This window comes from Leptodactylus fuscus, chromosome 1, assembly GCF_031893055.1.
Source record: "Leptodactylus fuscus isolate aLepFus1 chromosome 1, aLepFus1.hap2, whole genome shotgun sequence".
Taxonomy (NCBI): Eukaryota; Metazoa; Chordata; class Amphibia; order Anura; family Leptodactylidae; genus Leptodactylus; species Leptodactylus fuscus.
Window position 1 is genome coordinate 193,635,418 of NC_134265.1, and position 25,694 is coordinate 193,661,111.

The window sequence follows — 25,694 nt, forward strand, 5'->3', positions numbered from 1 at the left end:
ACCCCCTGCGTGCCGGCTACGTCCATTCATTTCTATGGGAGCGTGCTATTCAAAACGGCTGTTTTGAATCGTGTTCGCTCATCTCTATTCATATGCTAATTAGCCTCCTCTGTGCACAGGAAGTTGTCAGCCAGCTCTCCTCTCCCTGCTGTATATACAGTGTACAAAGACTTCCCGGTGCATGCTGGAGACTAATTTTTTTTCCATTAAGAGTGCCCCTTTAACTATGAGCTGTGGTGGAATACGGATATCAGCTTCCTTAACCCCTTAAAGAAATGTCCTAAAATTCCCTTAAGTAAGGGAAGCTCCATACTGACAGTGAACTTGCAGTAAACTTAAACTGTCTAAGCCTTTATCAACAAACTGCAATTAGCAGACATGATTGCCTGGGACCTAATAGCAGGAAAAAAACAGCTCTGAAAGTATTCAGAGAACTCAGCCCACCTCTAGTTCAGAGAGCAGTGAGTCACTTCAACCATCTTAAAGAGATAGAACAGGCAGAGTTCCTTGATAAGGTGTACAAACAATGTGAAGAATAATTTCACATATAAAGCATAAAAAAAAACAAAAAAAACTTGAGTCTTCAGTAGTTGACACCTTTTTAATGGCTAACTAATAATGATGACAGATTACAACGTTTCGGAACGTCTAGGCTCCTTTCTCAAGTAAATTTAGAACCATTTCTGAAGGATGCATATTTATATACAAAAAGGGCACATAGGGATAGAATTCCAGGAGGAAGGGGGGTGGAGGATTGTTAGTAATTGGTAGAAACAATGTAAACACTTACAGGTCCTTATCAGTTCTCAGGTCCGTGATTTCTGTAAAATGACATAAAACCATGTGACAAATTTAGCCCCCTCTCCAGTGTTTGAAGCAGGGTCATAAATTTATACTCATGAATGCGCCGTTCTCTCTTTGATTTGAAAATGGGAGGGAATTTCAAATCAAAGAGAGAACGACGCATTCATGAGTGTAAATTTATGACCCTGCTTCAAACACTGGAGAGGGGGCTAAATTTGTCACATGGTTTTTTGCAGGGGTAATTTTAGGGTCTCCACATATGTGACATGATGTCTGCAAACCAAACAACCTAAATCTGCACTCCAAAAGCACATGGCTCTCCTTCATATATCGGGCTCCTGCTACGTGTTCAAATGGAAGTTTATGCTCACGTGTATGACACTTGTACCAAGGATAACGTGCTTAACAATGCCATATGCGAGGATAAATTGCTGTTTGGGTAAAGAAGTAAAGGAGCGCCATTTTGGTTTTTCAACGTCATGCCAAGTTTGTAGAACCCTTGAAATGTCAATAAAGAGAAATCTCCTGACACATGACCTCCATCTTGGGAAATAGACCTCTGAATGTTTCTGGTATCATTTCCCTAGTAAGTTCATTTATTTTTTTTAACACACTTTGCTTTTTCACATTTTTTTTCTTTTTATTCTGATCGCTGGTTCAGTAGTTTACACTGCTAAACAAACATGTTAGGTATCCCCGCGTGCGCATATTTACCCACTATCCGAAAAATAGTGTTATTTATCCTGTACAATGAACACTGTAAAAATATATATACCACAATGTAAAAAAATGCATTTTGGGCATCTCGTTTCCCCAAATGAATAGCAACAAAATGTGATCAAAAAGTCATGCATACCAAGCACAGTGAGGGGGGCTGAATTAAAAGAAGACATTTACAACACAGGAGCACTACAATTGGCTACAAATACCTACATATCCTTATCTATAAATATGGAAATACCAATAAATGTCTTACCCATTTTCACCAGCATTTGATGGCCCTTGTTCTCTTCCCCTAGACGTACATTGGGCACATTTCCTCCAGGCCCCGAACCTAAGCCTGAAGAAGAACTAGAAAAGCACATTATCACGTTATTTCTTAGCCCAGTTAGATTTCCTCTACATAAAGCTAACAATTAAAAGGTTATTCCCAATTCAGCCTATCACGTCCGAGATGGGAATATTCGTATCTCAGTCTCCATCAGTCAAATGAAGCCCAAACTCCTGAAGTTATGCAAAGAGTGGAGCTCACTGAGCTAAGCAGTTTCAATATCCTGAAATTTACCTCTATGGGAGAAACACTTACACCTTGCCTGTGCTTGGCTAAAAAGGGAATGCTCTTAAAGCGGAACTAAACTTAATAAACTAAATTTTTTATTTTTTTTTCAGCATTTGCATAGTTAATTAAGTCTATAATTTACTTCCTAATCAAAATGTGCCTCTTAATAGTGTACAACTGTGCCTGAAACTGTCTCTTTGGTCTTTATTCCTTTGCTTGTATCTTTGGCACTTCTTTCAGTTGCTGAGATCAGTACTCCATTTCTAGGCTGATGAATATGGGGGTGTGGTGTGCGGGCTATTGGAGTGTATTGATAGGCAGGTGGTATGCATGTGAATGGTGCACACATCCCCTTGTTTGACATCATGCAGATCGCTGAGCCTAAGTCAGTCTTTTTACAGGGCTTTGCAGCTGCATCGTGTTGACCTCTAGACTGTGTCCGGGCAGGGAGGTGTGGAGGGGAATTAGAGGAATTGGTTTCAGGGCTCACTATACAGCAGCCACTGTACACAGAGCTCAGCTACAAAAGTCAAAGTACAGTTTCTCAGTACAGCTCCTGTGTTTCTGTCTCTCCCCAAGGTAGCTGAGCGCTATGTAAAGTGGCTTCTATATAATGAGCCCTGACACCAACTCCTTTCACTCCCCTTCACATCCCTGACTGCCAAGCTCAACACAGTGGCTGCACTTCAGTACTGAGTACTCAGCTACGGACACTTCTATACTTACAGCTCCCACGAAGTATCCACACCTCCCGACTGCCAAGCTCAATGAGTATGCACCCTCTGCTCCTGACATTTCTATACTTATTATATGTATGGACATATTGATAAACTGGCGCTGATACTAGGAATAGCAAAAGATGTCTTCTCTGAATCTGGGCTATAACCTCTCCACAGACACTATGCTAATCAGTTCGTACCGCAGAATTAGGAGAGAACTTGGAGAATGTGTAGACAGAGTCCCAGATGGCAGCTTTGCAGAACTGTTCGGCAGAAGCCTGATGCCGAACAGCCCAAGAGGCTCAGTCACACAGAGAGGCTGTGGCCTGTTTATGAGTCAATAGACCTTCCTGATAGCAAACCAAATCCACCTGCAGATGGAAGTCTTGGAAGCAGCCAGGCCCCTGTGAGGGCCTTCAGGAAGAAAAAAACAAAACAAGGTGTCCGAATGATGGAAGGGGCAGAGTGAGGAAAAAAAAATAGATCTGGATCCCGGCAAAGAATGAAGGAAAAAAAACAACCAAAAACACCATACTAGGCATAAAAGAAGGTGGCAGATGAACAACAACCTTGTCCTTGTGGAGAACAAAAAAAATGAGGCACTGGGACTTCCTAGCCAGTTCAGAGGGCCTACAGATGGAAGTAATGGACACCAGGAAGGCAATCTTGCAGCACAGAAGGCAAAGCACCTCATGGACGATATTAAAGATCCCAGAGAGGACGGGGGGGAGGAGTACAGAGCGCCACTCCTTGCAGGAAGGTTTTCACCTGATGCCAGATGATCAATGGAATTGAAAGGACAGAAACCTACCATATATGGCAAGGTGAACAAAAACCACAATGCTTTTTTTTGGTGAGCAATTAGGTTAGGGTATTGAAGATGCTTTCATTTGGCAATATAAATGAAATGTCACTGGCCCCACAGTACTTGGTTGTTATTGTAGTCTTTACTTACGGGGGAGTTGCACTGCGAGATCGAGATCTACGTTTTCTTCCTGGTGAGAAGGATTTTGATCTAGATCGAGACCTGGAGCGACTTCGGGATGACCTAGATCGGCTTCTGCTCCTTAGAAAAACATGAGTACAATTCAATTTTATAATAATTATTAAATTAATGGAGCACATATTGCATATATATCAAAGTACTGAAAACAAAACCCAAGGACATAGCAAAGTAAAATTCCCAAATGCTGGATAGAAGTGCATGCCTAACCTTGATCTGGATCGAGAATAAGAACGAGATCTGGATCGAGATCTTGACCGAGACCTAGAGTATGAGCGAGAGGACTTTGAAGATCTGGAGTTGGATCGTGATGATGACCGGCCACGACTTTTTGATCGACTGTTGGACCTTGATGGCCTAACCAAAACAACAGTAACTTTATAGAGAGTCATAATAAAAAAGAAAACCTTCTTAAAATCATAAACATCTTAGAATCATTTAACATCTTAAAATTCAGCAATAAAAACTGCTGAATTTTTTTTTTACAACTTATGCATATCATTTTTTTTTCCTGGACAAATCCTTATGTGTAACTGTAATACAATGAGCTAATTAAAAACAATTACGCATAATTATTAATTATTTTTTCTTTATAAAGTCATCCCCACCCCTCATAAGGGTCAGTTCACACAGAGGTTTTTGGCGAGGATTTTGATGCCTCAAAGTCAGCCTCCAGAAAAAGCCTCCCAAACTCTATTGGGAGGCTTTTTTTTCCTCACCAAAAAACTCTGTGTGAACAGACCCTAAGTATTCAATGTTCTTTAAAATACCACGTCTTTCTACAAATCGGTTTATACATTTTTATATATTTATTAACGCAGTCATTCCTTGATGCCCAGACCAAAAGTTCCTATTTTGGAAAGGTTGCAGTATATCCCTTTGTACATGTTTAGCAGGGAACATACAATCTATCCGTTTCACTACTGAACCTATATAATATACCTAATCCTAGTAATAGAATTGCAACAGTCCTTTATATTTCATAAAGTAATATATACAATAAAATCAATTTCAGTTACTTTCATAAACGAAACAAAAAGAAACACACAGATGTCTGCCCAAAAAAATTCGGTGCTACAGGGATTGACAAAATTGAAGACTGTAGTGTTACATGTGTTCTTCTGCTGTGGAGATTAAAGGGGCTCTATCATTGGGAAAGTCATTTTTAACTAAGCACATCCTTGCATAGCCTTTAGAAAGGCTATTCCACACCTACCTTTTGTATGTAAATTGACTCAGCAGATTTTGTATAAGTCCGTTTTTATTCATATGCTAATTAGCTTCTCAGTGCACTCCGGAAGTGTCTGTGTGCACTCTCTTCTCTATGTGTATGTACAGCAGAGGCTGCTGTGCTGATAACTCGTCTCTGCTTTGCATACATATAGAGCACACAGTGCACACAGACACTTCCGCTGCACATTAGCATATGAATAAAAATGGACTTATTCAAACACTATTGAAGCAATTTACATACTAAAGGTAGGTGTGGAATAGCCTTTCTAAAGGATATGCAAGGATGTGCTTATCTAAAAATGACTTTTCCTAATGATAGAGCCCCTTTAAAGAGACCCACTGCCTACACCAATTCTAGTTCTTAATATCTCTTAATAGGTACAGCTCCACTGATTCCAGTGCCTGATATGCTATTTAACCTCTGTAATGTCAGAAAGGTTGTATCAAGCAGGGGGGTGTGATTCTCAGTTCTAATCTAAAGCAGCCAGAATCAGAGCTCAGAATCACACCCCTTGCCTGCTCCTGCCTGACACTGCCCATTTCACAGCACAGAGTCTAAATAGCATATCAGGCACCAAAACTAACAGTACTTCTGGAACAGTGGGATCTAGAAAAAACATAAACTTCAATTGTACTGGAATCAAGCCTTACAGGAATACAGGACTTGTTGGAGGTGGTAGAAGGTCCCCTTTAAAGCTCTCACATGTAATTGAGTTTCTTATCATAATACAGGGTTCACTACTTGTAAGGTAGTTACTTGTAAGGTAGTTACTATACTTTACTTTTTCTTGTAACTCGGTAGGGCTTGAACTGACTTGGTTCCTATACATTGCGTTCATCTGTATTGGTCTATGAAAATGTAATTAAACATAAGGCAGTTCATACCTGCTCCTTTTATCTTGGCCTTTCCTCCGCCGAGCTCTCATTTTTGCTCTGAAAAACTCATACAGCCCATTTTGCTCCCATCCTTCACTGGGGAAAAATAAGGATAACAAATATATGTGTGTTAAAGGCCTAAACAATTGACACATAAGTAGTGTAATATAAATGGTAAAAACAAAAAAGTGCATCTTTCACTTCCTGGCTTTCCAGAGTATCAAAGGTTTTGGTTGAAGTCCTAATGATTTTTGGAAATTGTCACGCTGTAAAAACAAAGCCTGGAAGAAAGTTGCACAAATGCAGTTTTTCTGCAGTGGCACCCCATTCTGTATTTTTTTCCAGCTTCCCAGTGCAGTGTATAGCATATTAAATGGTACCAACATGAAGTACAATTTGTCTTGCCAACATTAAACCCTCATATGGCTCTGTGAAGGGAAAAATACAGTTACAGCTACCCATGACCACCTCAGCATGTACCGTTTATTGCACTTCCAAAATGTACTAAAATAGTTCTCAATTGAGGTTTACTTTAAGCAAAAAATTAATTTCTTGCACCCCTAGTAAAATTAAGGCACAAGCATGTCTTGTTTTACCACAAAAGTAAAACCAACCTGTTCCGAGGTCTGTCATGTGATGGGGGGCTGTAAAAAGCCTCAACAGCAGCCAAAAGTCTGTCACTTGGAGGCATCGGAGGGGGGAGACGGATGTCTTTGGGGTCAAGAGGTTTATATTCATGATCTTCAAGCTGTAGGCAAGTGAAATAAATAAGATATTAATAAATGTATTTTACTACCCACTACAATGATAATGAAACTGGAAATTATATGTCCACCACAAATACAAAATTTCTGTGGTCATAGAATACAAACTAATGCCTTTAACAGCCAGGAGATATTACCTTCACCAATGGAGCCATAAGTCCTGCTGGAAGATCAAAATAAGGAACATTTGGAACAAGGCTTGGATCATCATGGTTGACATGTGGAGGTCCTTGTCTACGCATGTGAGGTGGCTGCCCATTAAAACCATGTGGAGGAGGGCCAAAATCTTGGTGTTGGGGTCCTCCCCAGGGAGGATGTTCATTCATGCCTGGGTGTGGCATCCTGTGGCCTTGATGATGATGTGGAGGCCCCATCTCTAAAGGAGTTGACGAGACATAATTATATTAAAATAAAACGATAATCTACTAAACTGGCTGATCATTTCTATGCAGTTTTATAGTGCACAGTTCAAGGTCATGACTGTGGCATCTTCATTAATTGTTCTTTTTAGATGTGCTAAATATTACATGCAAATAAAAAAAAAAACCTTAAAAAAGTGGGAAATTGAAACAGAGCTTCTTATTTAATTATTAACATAGGAACTAATGTGTGGATTTCAGATCCCAGTTTCTAGTCAGGAAAAAACTTAAAGATAATTTGTAAAAAAAAAAAATAAAATTAATGAACGTATTTTGGTCACTTTGCTTTCTCCAAAAATTAATAAAAAGTGATCAAAAAGTCATACATAAATATTGGTGCCAATGGAAGTACAACTTGTCCCACAAATAAAGAGCCCTGACATATCTCAGTCATCACTACAGTTTAAAAAAAATAAAATTATAAAAATGTCAGAATATGGTGACCACAGGAAAATCATTCATTTTCAGAAACTGACATTTTATTTGTAAAAGCCGTAAAATGTTACAACAACCAATATAAATATGGTATTAACGTAATTGTAATGACCCAACTCGAAAAGCCGCCATGTCATTTTTAATGCTGAGTGAACACAGTAAAAGCAAAATGCAAAAAATGATAGAATTGTGGGTTATTTCCCATGAACGCCCCCCAAAAACTTAAATAAAAGCTAATCAAAACATTATATGTACCCCAAAATGGTGGCAAATTAAAGTATAGTATTGAATTTTGGAAGACAGGGAGGGAAGATAAAAAAAAAACAAAAAACGAGAAGTTGCTGAGCATTAATGTACAAACTACTGTGTCCTTAAGGGGTTAAGTTGAGGTAATATTTGTTATATTTAAAAAGAATAAATAATGTAGACACCACAGCCATGACCTTGAGCAGTGTAAGCTTGTGTCACTACAGGTTTGCTTTTCGAGTAATTTAATAAAAATTCAGTTCCTGGCCTTGGAGCCCTTGCTCACTATCCTACATAGTTCTTCCGTTTTAAACCATTTATATGGGGCAATATCAGACTTGAATACAGCTTGGTGAACATTTTTTGTAAGATATTTCATTAACCTATTTGAAGATACAGCCATTTAAAGTGGTCATACTGAGGGGATTAACATATAAAGGGTATGTGTGTCTGTGGTCCCGCTCTAGGGGCCGTGCTGTGCCTACAGAATGCTCCTTTTGGGGTTCTTTAGCATTGAATTCTGCAGGCGCATGCTCCTCTTGTTTCGTTCACTTTGGACATTGTTCTGTTGTTTTCAGGATGTTTGAACTGCTCTTGATTTGTTTTCATTTTGCAATATTGTATTGTCCTTTGGTCTTATCTGTTTGTTTTTTTTGAAAATTTCAAATAAAATTCAGTTTACATCTAAAGGGTATGTGTGAAATAGCCTTTCTAAAGGCTATGCAAGTATGTGCTTAGTTAAAAATGAGCTTTCCCAATGATAGAGCCCCTTTAAGAAAGTACAATACAAAAAATGTTCTCAATAAGAGAAAAGATAGAAAGGTGAAACGCAACTTACACTTTAAATCAAGGTCATAAGGAAGCATATGTTTGCAAAATCATCTAAGAAGAAAAGGATATTAGTAGCATGGAGTACAGTCAACAATACCTGAAGGAAAGTCTCCTTGAGGGTAATCAAAACGATGAGGGAAGGGTGGTCTCTCAAAAGGATGGCGTGGGGGAAAATCATCCTGCATAAAACGTGGTGGAAATCGGTTGAAATTATGAGGATGAGGTGGCTGATTGAACTGTGGAGGGTGCTGTTGATGAGGAGGAAATGGCCCTCGAAAATGTGGAGGATGCTGCATGCGAAAATGTGGGTCCCTCTGAGCACCACCGCCCCACGGTGGCTGATCATGTTGGTTACTCCAGGGAGCATCAAACTGGTTATTCCATGGAGGTTCTCTTTGATTGTTCCATGCTGGTTCAGGTTCATTGTTCCAGTTTGGATCTCTGTCACTCCACATGCCTTCGTGGCTATTATTCCATGGAGGGCAATGAGGGGGGCCCTGATGATGAGGAAAAGGGGGCTGATCACAGGGCTATAGATAAAGTTAAAATGACAAGAATTTAAAAATGGTACTTTTGCTCAGAGTTGAAATGTGCTCACAGTTCAAAAAGAAGAAATAAACACACACACGCCTTAAAGGGGTTGTCCCATCACAAGGATCCTATCTATACTGCTTGTTAATGTGGATGTAAGACTTTTTCTAAATACACTGCTTCAGCAAAACTGCTTTGTTTGTCCACTATCTTACTTTATTCAATTATTGTTTACACATCCCTTGACTTATCTGGTCAAAAGTCCAGTGACTTAGCTGCCTGCTGTGAGGGGGGAGGGAGGAGGGGCTAAGTTCTCGGGAGCGTGCCTGTGTCTCTCTATTTTATTAGTCCCCCCCACTAGGGGGCTTGAACCTGCAGTCATTTGATTGCAATTCCCATAGATGTCAATACAACTGTATTGCAGTCTATGGAACTTTCTGTATATTACTATTACGGCTGGTCATAGACGCAGCCGCAATACTAATATAGCAGTGACAGGCCTGGGAGCCTTCAGTAGGCTCCTGGCTGTCACCGGAATAGGTCGGCTCCTGCGATATCGCCGCGCAGGAGCCGGCCTGCAACTGTACAGGTATGGGGTCGGTGGGGGGTACTTTACATTGGGGGGAAGGGGCCGCCAATACAGACCCGGCATCCGCTGTAATAGAAAGGCGGATGCCGGGAAGGGTTAGACGCCGGCACATCGCTACACTCCTGCCCTGCATGAAGCCAGCAGTGGCAGGAGCAATGCTGCTATTCCGCGGGAAGGGGGGGGGGGGGGGGGCGAGGAGCGAGTGTAGCAGGGCAGGAGTGTAGCGATGTGCCGGCGTCTAACCCTTCCGAGCATCTGCTTTTCTATTACAGCGGATGCCGGGTCTGTATTGGCATTGTGAAGGCTGGGGAACAGACTGGTCTTCACAATGCCGTACGGGAGCGCGCACGCAGAGCCGGCGGCATAGAAGGCCGCTGGCTTTGCATATGTAACCCCGCCCACCAATGACACATCAAAGCAGGAAGAAAGAAGATTTTCCAGCAGGGAAACCAGGTGAATATGCGACGTCGGAATACCCCTTTAAGATGTCCTGTTTCAGAAAAGTAATACATTCACTGTGTGGCTTACATAATATACTACCTCTTATCACAAGAGTCACCAATCGCAATGGAAAATATGGCTTACAATATTTTAAAAATGCACAATGCACCTTGTATGAAGAATGAGTATTTTGTAATTCTAAGTATTATTCTAGTTGTATGCATCGGTACCTATAAGCGACTTGATTTTTAATTTTTTTTTTTTTAACATTATTTTTCAAACAACTAATACCTGCTGTTGGCCCCAAGGGTTGGCCATAGGTTGTGGCTGGTCAAACCAAGGTGGTTTATTAGGGGGAATTGCTTCATGAGGCACTGGACCTCTGGTTCCTGCATTTCCTGGATCCGATACACTCCCAGGAGGCTCAAATTCAGCAGCAGTTGGAATAGCAAGTGCAGGTTTCACATCCTCTGAAAAAAAAAAAAAAAAATTATTATATATATATATAAATAAATAATAGATATAGAGAGAGAGATATTGCACAGAACGTGTATTTGACACACCAATTTCCAGCTACACAGAGAAGACCCCCCCCCCCCCCCACGCCATCTACTAACAGCAGCAAGACTCTTAATCCCTGCCATGTTGTGAAGACCTTCCACCCACCCATCCTTCTCTCAACAGGTTAGTAAGGTCAACAACATTTATAGGATGGAAGAATTGGAACACCAAGTCCAAACCTACATTCCCTCAAGACTTGGACCCCATGGTTATCGATTAAACAGGCACTCTTTGAGCACTAGCCATGAAAATTCATCCTCGCTTCCCACTTGCTTGGTCTGGCCGCTCTATTATTTCCGGCCATGCAGTGCCCCCTCCCCCCACTTCGGTTCCTCTCCCCTATTAATAAAATTTGAGTATTGTATTTCGCATATCTGCTTGCAATTTTACATACACGCAAAATATGTTTACTGTATTTTCTTTTTTTTTTTGGTACTCAAAAACGGTTTTGAAAGAAAGAACATACACGTGACAACGATTACCTGGTGGGGGGACTTGAGCTGGGGTGGGAGCTGGGGCCGGAGCTGGTGGTTCAGGAATTGGCTCCATTACAGGTATCTGAATCTGCTGCTGTTGTTGCTGCTGCTGTTGTTGTTGTTGCTGCTGCTGCTGTTGTTGCTGTTTCAGACCAGTCACAAATTCCTCATGTTGTGTCTTTAGGTTCTGAATTTGTTGCTGGAATGCCATAAGGATTGGCTGCACTACAGTAGAGTACTCACCCAGTAAGGCAGCCTGAAGACAAACCCAACATAGGTCAATTTAATATTTGAAAGCAAAGCAAAAGAAGTGTCCAGCATAGCGAAGAAATCCAAAAATAATTACGTAGCTTTTAATGAAAAAACAAAGTTCAGATAAAAATCATCACAAAGACACTGAGTGCAAAAATGTCATTAAAAACATACTGACATACCAAACAAAAAAAAAGAAAAAAAGAAAAAAAAAAAGAAGAGGAGACCAACACTACATACTGAAATCGAAATTTAATATTTCATGGATTTTAGACTAGAACTATGGTAGTCAAAATTACCTGGTGCTGTCCCAAGCCAAGAGCAGGACTCTGCAGCTGCTGGATAGTAGCCTCATCAAAGTATCCATTCTTCTCCCATAACTGAAGTAGCTACAGAGAAAAGGACCACTCTAATGTATATTTTTACGTTACTAACATATTACTGCTTGTCTAGTGAATAATGCATCTTTTTTTTTTTTGTTTTCCTGAAATTCACGCTTTGTTTAAAATGAAATGGGAGATCCAAAATTCCTCCCAAACCAATATTAGTGTCATGTAGAGGCAGAAATATCAATTTTTTGGCAACAAACCGATAAAACAATACAGAGATAAATATTTTACAGATATCAGGTCAGCCTGTAAGTGTACTAGGCGTGGGTCTAATTTACACATTTCATAATTGGAGGAACATTTTCACTTCTTGCTGACCAGTCCATAGGTAATCTGTGTGAAACGTGAGCAGTTATATATGGTGCTCACTGAAGAGCTAAGTGGGCACAACAGTCGCCAGGTGTTTTAGATAGTGGGGATTGGGTGGCAATGAGCGCAGTCAGATATATCTCTGATCAGAGAAATTGGTAGAGTCCCTCCTAACAGATATTTATAGCATATTCTGTTGATGTCATTTATGTCTGAGATGCAAATACCCTTTTAATCCTATGAATGAGCATCATTAAATAATTGGTGCTAGAAGCACAAAGACTGTGTATTTTATTTCAGGTTATGAAATATTTTAACCTCAAGTGGCCCTATAAATTAGCTCTATCTGAAAGAGTACTACTTACACGTGCAATCTTCTGCTGCTTGTCTTCTTCCACAGCTAAAAAGCTGGTACAGTAAATTGGAACAACCACTTTCTGCAGAGCAGCCAGGAGATCCCGTGCTTGTTTCCGCTGACTGTGAAAACAACAATTATAAACACACATCTGTATTATGCTTGTTAGGTATAGGATTATTTCTCAGACATGTTTCACCACTTAGGGGGCGTTCATACTACCGTCAGTGTCCGACAGGTAGTGTCCGCTCATAATGTTCAATCAAAATCTTGTGCGGACATTAGCATCAGACACTAGCTGTGTCCGTGACATTTTGCATTGATTTAAATGGCGATCGGGTGCGTTCTTTTACACTCCGTGCCTGTCCTTCACTGTCCGTTCCCAAAGATGTCCAACTTTTCAAGCAGACAGAAAAAACCTACATGCTTATTACATAATTGTTAACTCTCTTACCAATTTTACATCATCCAACTGGCCTTGTAGTGAACACACTTTACTTAATGCAGTTGAATGAGGCCAAATGGCCAAACCACACAAAGCTCTTGTAAAAAAGGGCGCCATTTCTTGAAATGCTTTTTTTGTAATTAATCCCTCCTAACATCTGCTGCAATAGTACGGGGGGATGGCATCTGCTTTGAAGCATGGGGCCACAATAGCCACCAGGTCTCCACTGTGTTGGATAGCAAATATACTGAGCTAATGGGCATGATGAGAGTTCACTCTGATCATGGATGCAAATATTTCATAAAAGCAATACAGCTGTATTACAGTGCATAGGTATAGTGTATAGAATGAAAAGATTGCAGGTTCAAGCCGCCTATAGGTGGCTAATAAAAGATAAATAAAAAAATTGTTGAAAAGGCGATCAAACCATCAGACACTCCTTAAACTGGTATAAATAAAAAAAATGCACCTGGACCCGGAAAAAAAACAACGATTTATGCATCCCTGTACATGTCAACGTTATGAAAGTCAGAATAAGACAAGGCAAAGAATTTTTTATTTTTTTTGCACAGTTTTGGATTTTGAAGGCTAAACTGTAAAAGAACAAAATATCAATTTGGTATTTGTACCAATCCATAGAATACAGGTGATATGTAATTTTGGCTGCCCCCCACAATCTATGATCAACAGTTTTATCACAGTAGTCAATAGCTTGGTAGTAGGACAAGCAAGCCAGCATTAAATACAAAAAAAAAAATTGGATTTTTTTTTTTTTTTTAAAGTTCTATAGTTTTGCATCGAGTGGCAACAAGACAAACATAAGTAATAGATAAAAAAAAAGTAGCAGTGTCCAAATGCCAATATTAAATATAAAAAAGTATGGAGGGGAAAAAAAAAAAAAGTGTAAAAAAGGGGGGGGGGGATACACAAAGATGGGCATGGGTGGATATGAGGAAAAGGAAACTGAAAAATTGGATTTTTGTACTCACTGTAAAATCCTTTTCTGGTTGTATTACCGTATTTTTCGGACTATAAGACACACTTTTTTTCCCCAAAATTTGGGGGAAAAAAGAAGGGTGCGTCTTATAGTCCGAATGTGGCGCCTGGCATCCGCTGTAATAGAGAGACGGAAGCCGGCAAGGGATAGACGCCGGGGCCTGAGACATCGCTGCGCTCCTCTGCCCTGCATGAAGCCAGCAGCGGCGATGCTATTCCGCTCCTCCGTCCCCCCACCGCTGGCTTCATGCAGGGCAGAGGAGAATAGTGATGTCTCAGGCCCCGGCACCTGTGCCAGCGTCTATCCCTCGCCAGCATCCGCCTCTCTAGTACAGCGGATGCCGGGTCAGTATCGGTGGCCCCTTCTCCACCTGTGAAGTTGCAGGCCGGCTCCTGCGCGGCGATATCGCAGGAGCCGACCTGTTCGGGTGACAGCCGGGAGCCTAATGAGGCTCCCGGGCCTGTCACTGCTATATATTAGTATTGCGGCTGGGTCTATGACCAGCCGTAATACTAATATACAGAATGTCCCATAGACGGCAATACAGTTGGGCGGGGGAATAAAATAGTAAAAAAAAAATTTAAAAAAAGCTTTAAAAATATATAATAAAAATATGAAATAAATAAAAGTTCTAAATCACCTCCTGTCCCTAGAATATATATATAAAAGTAGAAAAGCATATCATAAACCACCGGGTTTTTTTTCAATACAAGGTGATCTAAGCAATAGATATTCCCCAAAATGGTATAACTAAAAAGTACTTCTGGCCCCGCAAAAAAAAAAAAAAAAAACACTCTATGCATCCCCGTATAGCTGCAGGGTCACCTGTCAATGTGGCCTTACAGCTGTTGCAAAACTACAACTCCCATATATTAAATATTTTACCATTTTTTGCTTCAAATTTTTTTTTCCCTATGTTCCTCCTCTAAAACCTAGGTGCGTCTTATAGTCCGAAAAATACGGTAATTGGGGGACACAGCACCATGGGAATAGACCTGACCACTAGGAGGCTAACACTAGGAATAGCAAAAGACGTCGGCTCTGCCTCTGGGCTATACCTGCCCCACAGACATTATACTAACCAGTTAGTGTCGCAGCAGTAGGAGAGACACAATAAAGCAACAAAGAACAAGGAACCAACAACCATCATGTCCTGAACCCGAAAACAAACCAAAACAAAGAGTCTTACTTGTGGCTTCGTCCTCAGTGAGAAGGCAGCAGCCAGTGGCAAGGCACCCCCACCAGGGGGTTGGAAGACCCAGCAGGGGCCAAAAAAGTAAGCCATTGGCCTGGAAATGGACCTCAGAAAATAGGCAAGGAGGGCACTGGAAAATAGGTGTCCCCAGGGAGAAACAGAGGCCCCAGTGCCAGCAAGAAAAGAAGGGGCTTATTTGCCAAAAAGGCAGCCCCACCTCTGGGAAGGGACCACACAGAGGAAAGATGGCCAAGGATTGTGCCCTGGATATATTGTGGCAACTTCAGGTACTTATCCGAGCTGCCGTTTCTGGCACCGTATCCCTTTTCCGAGACCTCACACATGGTAGTGGGGTCACCACACTACATCCGCTGATGCGATAGTAGGGACTAGGTGACTGGTAAGGTGCTCTTAACAGATCGCAGCGCTGCAGGGTGCAACTAATGTGGCGTACATGATTAAAAAAAACCTGCACCTCAAAAACAAAGTAAAAATAAAAATGATGCAAAATAGAAAGACCAAAGTCAGGTCGTGTCTGCGTCGTACGGACACTAGGCTAAAACTGATAGCGTGGTGTCTGTGGAGAGGGTATAGCTCAGAGACAGAGCCGACATCTTTTGCTACTCTTAGTGTCAGCTTTAGGGTAAGTTCAGACGGAGTTTTTTTGGTCCGGAACCTGAGGTTCGGGACCAAAAACCGGGTAGCCGTGACTGAAAGCCAGGGCACTGCACAGACATCCAGCTGCGCACTCCGCTCTGGATTAGGCCCAATGAATGGGCCTAGTCCGGAGGAGAGAGTGTCTTCAGTCCGAATCGCGAGGCGAAACAGCCTGAAGAATGAGCATCTCGCTTCTTTTTCGGGGAGCAGGATCAAACTGGCTCCCGGAAAAAAAGACCTGAGCGGCTCCCATTGAAATCAATGGGGGCCGTATTTTTGGTCAGGATTTTGAGGCGGATGCCGTACAGCGGATGCCGGGTCAGTATCAGCGGCCCCTTCTCCCCCGGGGCCGGTCCCCACCGGCCCCGTACCTGTAAAGTTGCAGGCCGGCTCCTGCGCGGCGATATCGCAGGAGCTGACCTGTTCGGGTGACAGCCGGGAGCCTAATGAGGCTCCCCGGCCTGTCACGGCTATATTAGTATTGCGGATGGTCTCTATGACCAGCCGTAATACTAATAGACAGAATGTCCCATAGACGGCAATACAGTTGTATTGCCGTCTATGGGACTTGCGATCAAGTGACCGCAGGTTCAAGCCCCCGGGGGGGAATAAAATAGTAAAAAAAAAAAAAAAAAAAAAGCTTTAAAAATATGAAATAAAAGTTCTAAATCACCTCCTGTTTTTTTTTCAATACAAGGTGATCTAAGCAATAGATATCCCCCAAAATGGTATAACTAAAAATTACAGCTGGCCCCGCAAAAAAAACGCTCTATGCGTCCCCGTACAGCTGCAGGGTCACCTGTCAATGTGGCCTTGCAGCTGTTGCAAAACTACAACTCCCATATATTAAATATTTTACCAGTTTTTGCTTCAAATTTTTTTTCCCCTATTTTCCTCCTCTAAAACCTGCGTCTTATAGTCCAGTGCGTCTTATAGTCCGAAAAATACGGTATACGCATGGTGCTGTGTCCTCCAAATAAATAATAAAGACATTATCACACTGCTTCTCTCTGTGCAAGCTCACTGAAGTTTCTTTAACCCCTTCCCACCACAGCCAATGTTTTTTGTTTTTTTACTACCCACCATTTTAATTCATAAAAGGTTCAATTTAATGTTCTGTAGAATGTACTGGGAATTTGGAAAAAAAAATTCAGAAAGGGGTGGAAATAGAGAAAAACTGTGCTTGTAAAAGATAAGGCTAGGCTCACACTATCGCTGGGCTTGTCCACTAAACAGTGGTTACCTGCGGAACCTATAGACTATAATAGGGTCTGCTGATTTTAAACTAAAACCAAAAGAGAGAAAAGAGTTTTCTTGTCGATTTTGGGTGGGACCTGCAAACCTAACCTAATGGGCTTCATTTTTACAGCATTCACTGTGCAACCAAAATGACGTGTTGCTTTATTCTGTGGATTGGTAGAAATAAAACACTTATATAAACAAAAAAAACCCCAAACCCTATTCTGACACCTGTAACTTGTTTGTATTTCCGTATACGCAGATGCATAAGTCTTTTGGAGCATGGAGGACACTGCTTCTTCTCCTAACTATCCTTTCTGGTAACAGCCTATGTTTTAATGACAACTGCTCTGCTTGACTATAACATAAGAATTACTTACCAGTGGTGTAAGACATCATTTGTCAAATATATAAGATGTAAGCGCAATTCAAAGTGTGCTCCTTCAGCCGTAATACGATTGCGAAGGTGACCAGCCATGAGCTCACAGTGTTGTGGGGACTTTGCATTGCTGAACATCCAATTTTTGCCACCCTAAAAATAGAATATTCATGCATGTATCACTAGCTTATCATAATTTGTCCAAGTGTCTACCTTTGGCTTGAATTCATGTACAATTGTGTATCTCTGAACACACCCTAAAAAGTCATTAAATTCCAAAACAGGCTAATCGCTTTAAGTTTGTGGCTAGTAATGTTAAAGGGAAACTCACATTTTATTTATTTTATTGTTATTGTGTGGAATCAACATTTTTGTAATAAACTTAAAGAGGATTCTGGACAAAAAAAATATTTTTAAAAATAGGCTGGGGAAGGTGTAAAAAAACAAACAAAAAACCCCCCCAAAAAACGGTGCACTGGTGCCTTCCGCTAAAGCCAATCAGTTTCCTCAGCAGTCATGTGCGGCAGGGACTTCCTGCCGGGAGACAACAATGGACTGACAGGACCGGACCACACTGGGAGGCACTGGAGAAAGGATAATATGATTTAAAGAAAAATAAAATAAAATAATAATTCACCTCCCCGGGCTACTAAATATATAAAATTTTTGCCAGGAAAACCATTTTAATTATCCTACCTGTCTTTTAAAAGAAAACAGGTTATAAACATTACCAGGGAGAGTCTATCCAATACACCTGTACTCAATGCAGTATGGACAGTTGTAGCATTTGCTGAAATGGATGGTCACTTAAATTGGCTGTACCTCAGGTTTCATACAACCTAGAAAAAAAAAAGTCAGAATTCCAGCTTTCATGGGATGCCAGAACCATTTTTCTAGTTGTAATAACACTGAAAATGCTACAGCTGTACATATTCACAATACAAATGTGTACAGATTTTAACTAGCAACAACTGACGTGAGGGTTGTTAGCGAGAATAAAAAAAAGAGCCTGATTTCTATTAAAAGGCAGTTGTATTGGTAAACATTTTTGTAATATACTTATTAACCTAACAACCCTTGACAAAACAGCAAAATAAAATGGAAGTTAGAGCTCACTATCAGTTTTTCTCTCTGGCATGGTGCGCACAAGCAGAGGGAAACTAATGCCAGAATGATCCCAGAGTTTTTTATGGGATCGGTTATGGAACAAGAAGCATTGGTTCTGTCGCCGAATCTGTGCCTCAGCCAGATGGAAAAACGTTACCTACAGCATTTTTCCATCCAGCTCCCATAAAACTTCTGCAGTGCCAGGTGCTGCCTAAATAAGGATGTGGCAGCACCTGGCGTTCTGCGCAGTTTATGTCTATACAGGAGTCTGTTCTCCTGGGCTCGATAGATCCATCTGCAGTCAGATATAACTTTAATTCATATGATGGGAATACTCTTAATATAAACATTGATTTTTTTCAGTTGAATGAGAGATGAGCTTCAGCACCCTACACGGCCAGTACATGGAGCTCAGAACAGTGATGGGTGGGGGTGCTAGATATCAGACCCCAGCAATCTGATATTGATGACCTATCCTAAAGATCTTCAACACAATAATGTACATGTGAATGAAACAGACTGACTTACTGATATGGCATCCTTAGTACAAGTATCAATGATAGGCTGGAGTAAGTTATCAAATTCATTCATATCCAACTGGGTTTCCTCCCGCAGCTTCTGCATTTGCTGTTCAATTGCATGCTCCACTGCAGCTGTAATTTGCTCCTGACAAGAAAAACATGAACAAACCATTGTTGTAAAAGTAGACCATAACCTGTTATAACCTTCATTATTTCACAAACTGAAGAATGCATCTCCATAACAAAATTAGCACAATGAACATTCGGAATTTGCGCAAGAGAATACTATGGATTTGAAAACTTCACCTTAAAGGGTCTACTTTAGAGTTTTCTGGGGTTTTGTTTTTAATATTTGCATCTGTTTGGAAAATAGAAAATCATGCAATTTTGTAATACACATGTATTTAAAATCCTGCTAACATAACCATGTTATACCAGTTGGTAAATCCAGTCTTTACACTGTAGAATGGTATAGTCCATAGACCAGTCAGTTCTGTGTAATGCATCCATGAACAAGAATAAACATGGTGTTTGTTACATTGCTCTCTTATGTGCGTACAAAGTGTTACAAAAAAAAAAACACACACAGAGGAAACTGAGAAGAATATGGGACACGATGAGACGACACGAGACACCTGGGCAGTACTGGAGGTCACATAAAGTGGGTAGTGGGTTATAAGACTAATGCCATCTTCAGTCTATAGGAGTGCATCCTATGGAAACCGCAGGGCTGTATTTTGTCCCCTGACAAGGTGGTCTATAACATGGTATATGTGAGAGATGTCAGCAAAATTTTAGATGCATGTATAACAGAAAATTGTATAATGTCTTATTTTATAAATGCATTAAAGTGGACAACCCCTTTAAACTCAATTTCAGTAGTGCATTATGCTTCTAGCATATTTGCACAGTGATACAACTAAAACACATGACTGCACAGTGATGACACCAAGTATGTCAAGTGACTGCTTGTGAACATGTTAAGGGACAATAACACTGACTGATACCTGTCTCATAGTGAGTAGCTGCTGTTCTTGCTGTTGAAGGTTCCACTGGCTTTGCTGAATCAACTCTTCTATCGCAGGTGCACCTTGTGGTGGAGGTACTAAAGTAGGGGGCAGAGGCAGAGCTGGTGGAGGAATTGTGGAGATCGGAGGCTTGGGTTCCATGTCCTGAGCTTGCTTACAAATCACTGAAATGAGAAAGAAACTATTTAAAAGGGAATATTACTATTTACAAACAAGTAGTAGAAAAGTAGAAAAAAAGCGGCACTACCGAACACACAAAGTTCTTTGTTCCTGAGAAAAACAGATGCAATGAGGTGGAGCATAAAGTACAGGTAACCACGTTGTCAAATATAAAAGCTAACAAGCTTGCCAAATGGTGCTCTCTGCATAAGAAGTCCATCCAAAAAGTAGCAAAAAATAGAAAATAAGCGCAGGGCACTCACCAAACAACAGGTTCTTTAAAAGCAGAAGACACTACTTCATCTTTTTAAAAACATCCAGTGCATAGGGATAGAGTAGATGGTATAACAAACAGATCAAGCTTTTTTTTCTATTTTTTGCTACTATTTACAAACAGTTGAAAACCATATTGTCAGAGTCACCAAAACAGTAAGATGTGAGTTATTACAGTACAAAATAGTACAATCGGGTCAGGTACCCCTCATTACCTATAAGGGCTCATGCACACGGGGACAGAGGGGGTGGATTTTGGCGTGGAATCCACATCATAATTCACCCCCTCACAATGGTGGTCTATGGAGACCGCTAGCGATCTTTTTTCTGTCAGCAGCATGTTGCGAGCTGCCCCTTCTTCAGGCGGATTCCGCAGCTCATTTAACCACGCCGTCCGCGTCACAGCAGCACCCTCCAGACTTGGGCCTACTCCGGAGTGGGAAGCCGTGACTGACAGTTGGGGCAGGTGTATTTTGGTCCCCATTTCGACGCGGCTTCCCATGTCAAAATCAGGACCAAAATACGCTATTCCGTAACCGTGTGAACTAGGCCTAACCCTCCCCTTGAGATGCTGAGGGGAATTGCACAGAAAATTGACCCACTATTACAAATAGATGTCCATTTAAGAAAAAAATAAAACAAACAAAAAACACAAACAATATTTCCAGAGCTTGCTAAGGAAAGACATACATCTCCCCATCCTTGGGTTCCTTGCCAGGATCAGTTCTCCTGGGCACCACGAGAAATATATTTGTGCTAGATATGTGACAGCCATCACGCCTTCTTATTCAGATTCTAATTGCCTGAGCAAGGGCTCGTGCAGCCTGAAACATTGCTCTCGGCTCTTTGCTCTTACAATATCTACACCCTGTATATGATATATTGCTCTAGCATGGAATTAAATAAAACTTACAAAAGCAAGCTCAACTACCTGGACTGCTGTCCATCCTTTAAAACAAGCTTCTATTTAAAAATGGTGGGTTCCTGTGAGCCACCGATGGAATAAGTTCACCTATCTGCAAGCTAAGGAGAGTGCTGCTCAGGGCTCGTTCACATCTGCGCCCGGGACTCCGTTCTGCAGGTTTCCGTTTCCTGCACAAAACAGGGGCAGGAGACGGAAACCTGCCGGCATGTTTCAATCCCATTCATTTGAATGGGCTTGAAATGTTTCCGGCTGTGTGCGGCAGTGAGCGTTTTATGTGCTCCGCGGCGAAACCGTTTTTTTTTAAACCGGACATGCAGTACTCTGTGTCCGGTTTAAAGAAAAAACTGTTTCGCCGCGGAGAGCATAAAACGCTCACCGACGCTCACGGCCAGACTCGGCATGACAGGTTGCATGAAGAAGAAGGAAACCTGAAAACGGAGTTCAGGTGCTGGTGTGAACCCAGCGTCACATGAATATTGTATAATATTTTACCTTTATTCTGCGGGTTGGTACGATTACGGCAATACCAAATTTATATATTTTTATCGTGGGGGTTAACTAGTTAACCAGTGGACAAAAATCAGTTCATGATCATGTGATGAGCAAACCGGTACACACAGCTCATTGCCAGGCAGATGTCTAACTGCACCTCAATTCTTATCTTTTATAATTGAAATGGAAAATCTAGCAATTATTTTTTTCAGTCCATCAGTTAATTTTATTCCAGAATGATAAAAAAACAAACAAAAAACAAACAAACACTTTACAGCCAGGGACCAACTTGGCGTAAACGTTGTGGCAAAAATCATAGCTTTATACAGTCACTGCAAAGTGAAATATAAGCAGTGGAGAAATATATGCTGCACACTGCAAAGAAATATATGCAGGTTCTGGAAATCGCACTATGTCAATTATACCTACAGAGATGCCAGCAGTATCCCTATAGGTATAACGGAAGCAGAAAGTCTGTGGACTTTCTGTGAAAAGTGCTACGAAAAGCACTTTTTTTTTTTGCTGTGGCCCGCTATGTGGGCCTTAGCCTAAAGGAGTTCATGAACTTGAGAATTACCTGAAATAAAAACAGTGGCAAATATAATTAGTTTATCAATTTTGGAAAGTGTGTTCTATTTTTTTTTTTTTTTTTTAAATACCGGTAAGGGCTCGTTCACATCTGCGCCCGGGTCTCCGTTACGCAGGTTTCCGCTTCCTGCACAAAACAGAGTCAGGAGACGGAAACCTGCAGGATTCTTTCATACCCATTCATTTGAATGGGTTTGAAAGATGTCCGGCCGTGAGCGGCGGTGAGCGTTTTATGCTCTCCGCCGCGAAACCATTTTTTTTTTAAATCGGACACAGAGTCAGACATGCAGTACTCTGTGTCCGATTTTAAAATACTGGTTTCGCGGCGGAGAGCAAAAACGCTCACCGCCGGACCCGCTCTGACAGCTTTCCGTCTTCTGCATACAGAAGACGGAAAGCTGAGAATGGAGACCCGAATGCTAGTGTGAACCTAGCGTAATATATCACAACTCCAGCCAAATTCTGCTGGTCAACCTATTATCCATAACTTCATTAAACTAAAGGTACAGTGTGACTAGGCATTCATAATTCAAAATGTATTCAAATTGCATTTTAGATGTAAATATTTGTGTCAAACAATGTACATCAGTCAACCTTAAGGGCACCAGGGTTCTATTTAAAGGTGTTTACTAGAGATGAGCGAGTACTGTTCGGATCAGCTGATCCGAACAGCACGCTCGCATAGAAATGAATGGACGTAGCCGGCACGCGGGGGGTTAAGCGGCCGGCGTCAAAGCGGAAGTACTAGGTGCATCCATTCATTTCTATGGTGCGTGCTGTTCGGATCGGCTGATCCGAACAGTACTCGCTCATCTCTAGTGTTTACTACTATAGACATTTATCCCACATTAACAAGATAGGGGATAAACATCTGACTGCTGAGGGTCTGACTGCAGGGATACCAGAAATGGTACTTGTTGAGATTGCCGTCTTGACAGTCCCACAGAAGTTAATGGAATGGTAGCCCATTGCACACTTTCCCATCCACATGGATTGCTAAAGGGAACTTGTGGGTCCCTGATCTCGGTAGACTGAGAAAGGGAAAAATACCATTAGAACAAGAAGGTCACTTAACCCCCTGCGTCCATTCATTCCTATGGATGTGTACTATTTGAAACTGTTTTGAATAGTACTTGCTCATCTCTAATAATCAACATACAAATAAACTCAGCACTCCCATTTATTGTGATGTACAATCCAAAATACATGTGACATTTTGGTTGAATTAATGTAACCTTCATCAGACACTGCAAGAATAAACTAAAATAATGACTCAAGTGTGCTCCAAATACAAATATATGATTATATATAATATGGAGCATATGGTGATTATTAACTGTACCATCAATAATGAATAATGTCAGAAAAGTTTATAAATGTTCCTCACAGCTCAGTGTCATCTCTGGGTGCTAAATAACACCTCCTCTGTCAGTACAAGGCTATGTTGGAGTACAGTCAAGGGGAACATTCCTCACAGCAAAGTGATGACACTGAGCTAAAAGGCTCGCCCTTCTGACACTGGAAAGATATCAGTTCAGAAATTAACAGCACCGATATCTCCACCACTGGGGCAGCAAACAGTGTGCTGAATTCATATTTTTAGAGAGGCGAGGTGGCCACAATAAATTAGTTTGCACATAGCAGTATAATCCTTTTTATGGCGTTTACCGTATGGGATAAATAACATTGTTAGTGCGAACTTGTACACGAGCTGGGATACCTAGCAGCTGCCAGAGTTGGCGTATATGCCGACTTCGGCAGCTAGTCCAGGGTTATGGCTGTGTAATACAGCTATGGCCTAGAAGTCATGCCACAGGCACAGCTCAAGTGTCTCTAGCAAGATAGAACTGTGCTGCTATACTGCTGAACGTTCACAATGCAATAGTATAGAGCTGAGTGAGAAGATGTTAACTAACACATATGTAAAAGTATTTATTATCCATCAACATGCACAAATCCAGATAGCTGTCAACTCATGAGACAAAAGGCTGATAGGAAGGGAAAAATTCACAAAGATTTGTAACGAATCCACATGTGATTATACACCTATAAGAGATGTTACCAATTTGATCAGTGCTTCCTTTATATATTGCAAAAATATTCAATGAAATGTGAAGCTTGGATTGAAAGAGGAGACACTTGCCTGTAATACATATACTTAACAAAACAAAAAAATGATATACATAAAGGCGTTATTTGGAGAATTCAGACTTACACTGTTGTTGTTCCATGGCAAGTTTACACTTGTAGTAGCTGTAAAACTCGCCCCCAAATAGGAATGAAAATTTTGGGTTGTCCTTCTGCTTCTCCATAGTCATTTTCTCAAATTCAGGCCCATTTCGGGCAACAAACTGTGCAAGCTTGTCGATAACATTGCGTAATTCTTGATCTATTGAAAAGGACAATAGAACATTTATATGCAGGTTCTATACACTACCATATATATGTCATACTGCAGCGTAGTCACAAGGAGACTTACAAGCCAATAGGGGTCATAGCCAGCCCAGAAACCCATGGTCAGTTCAGAACAGAACCCCCTCCCTGAAGACCTCCAGGAAAGCTGGATACCCACGGTCACACAGCTTTCCCAGGAATTAGAACTTCTGTACCAACCCCAAGTGTAATTCTGCATAACGCAGCAGTGTAGACAAGGACTACTCATAAGTCTGTCCCGAGAAAATCACCAATTTCAATGTGAAGAAAATGTCGCCATGCATACAAGGAGGAAGCCTCACACGAGAGGCCACGACAAGGATGCGCACTCTCTCCACCTCACATTATAGAGGGAACTCCTGCTTCTCACCTTCAGGGGGGAGCGGGACCTCCATGGTGTAGACCGCGGCCTAAACCGAGCCCGACCGCTCACTACAGAACGCCACCACTCGTCCACTATAGCCGGAAGCGTCGCAAAACTACTCCTCGCTCTACGACCCATTGCTATGGCAGCAGCGGCTCGGGCTTGGAATACGGCCATTGACGAGAAACAGGCGCCGGAAGCTCAGTGTACTCAGTGAGAATGAATGTACGCGCCTCTGGCGGCGGGAGAGTATGAAAAAGATCTTTATTCAGTGCATATACATGTCATCTGTAAAAAGTCCTTCCGACAGTTAGTTGTTTGCTTTACGGCGTCCTGCATTGAAAGGGTGATTGAGTCTAAATCTTGGTGGGCTAAAGTAC

The 25,694-nt window shown here is 41.4% G+C and overlaps 1 protein-coding gene across 4 annotated transcripts in view; it reads right to left on the minus strand.

Annotated features, from left to right (window-relative positions):
• CHERP (calcium homeostasis endoplasmic reticulum protein) overlaps positions 1-25,424 on the minus strand; it is a 28,822-nt gene extending 3,398 nt beyond the window's left edge. For 2 of the 4 annotated variants that reach the window (XM_075281125.1, XM_075281142.1), the window contains exons 1-16: positions 25,321-25,424; positions 24,733-24,906; positions 20,060-20,244; positions 19,060-19,197; positions 17,426-17,577; positions 12,523-12,634; positions 11,759-11,848; positions 11,214-11,463; positions 10,462-10,640; positions 8,707-9,139; positions 6,816-7,054; positions 6,529-6,662; positions 5,924-6,010; positions 4,016-4,162; positions 3,758-3,868; positions 1,781-1,875 (exon numbers count right to left, since the gene is read on the minus strand). In XM_075281125.1, the coding sequence (XP_075137226.1) occupies positions 1,781-1,875; positions 3,758-3,868; positions 4,016-4,162; positions 5,924-6,010; positions 6,529-6,662; positions 6,816-7,054; positions 8,707-9,139; positions 10,462-10,640; positions 11,214-11,463; positions 11,759-11,848; positions 12,523-12,634; positions 17,426-17,577; positions 19,060-19,197; positions 20,060-20,244; positions 24,733-24,906; positions 25,321-25,345 (2,551 nt within the window). In that variant the 5' untranslated portion in view covers positions 25,346-25,424. The remainder of the gene's footprint in view (positions 1-1,780; positions 1,876-3,757; positions 3,869-4,015; positions 4,163-5,923; positions 6,011-6,528; positions 6,663-6,815; positions 7,055-8,706; positions 9,140-10,461; positions 10,641-11,213; positions 11,464-11,758; positions 11,849-12,522; positions 12,635-17,425; positions 17,578-19,059; positions 19,198-20,059; positions 20,245-24,732; positions 24,907-25,320) is intronic. The other 2 variants (XM_075281150.1, XM_075281134.1) reach the window with 2 other exon arrangements.
• Positions 25,425-25,694: the final 270 nt, after the last annotated feature.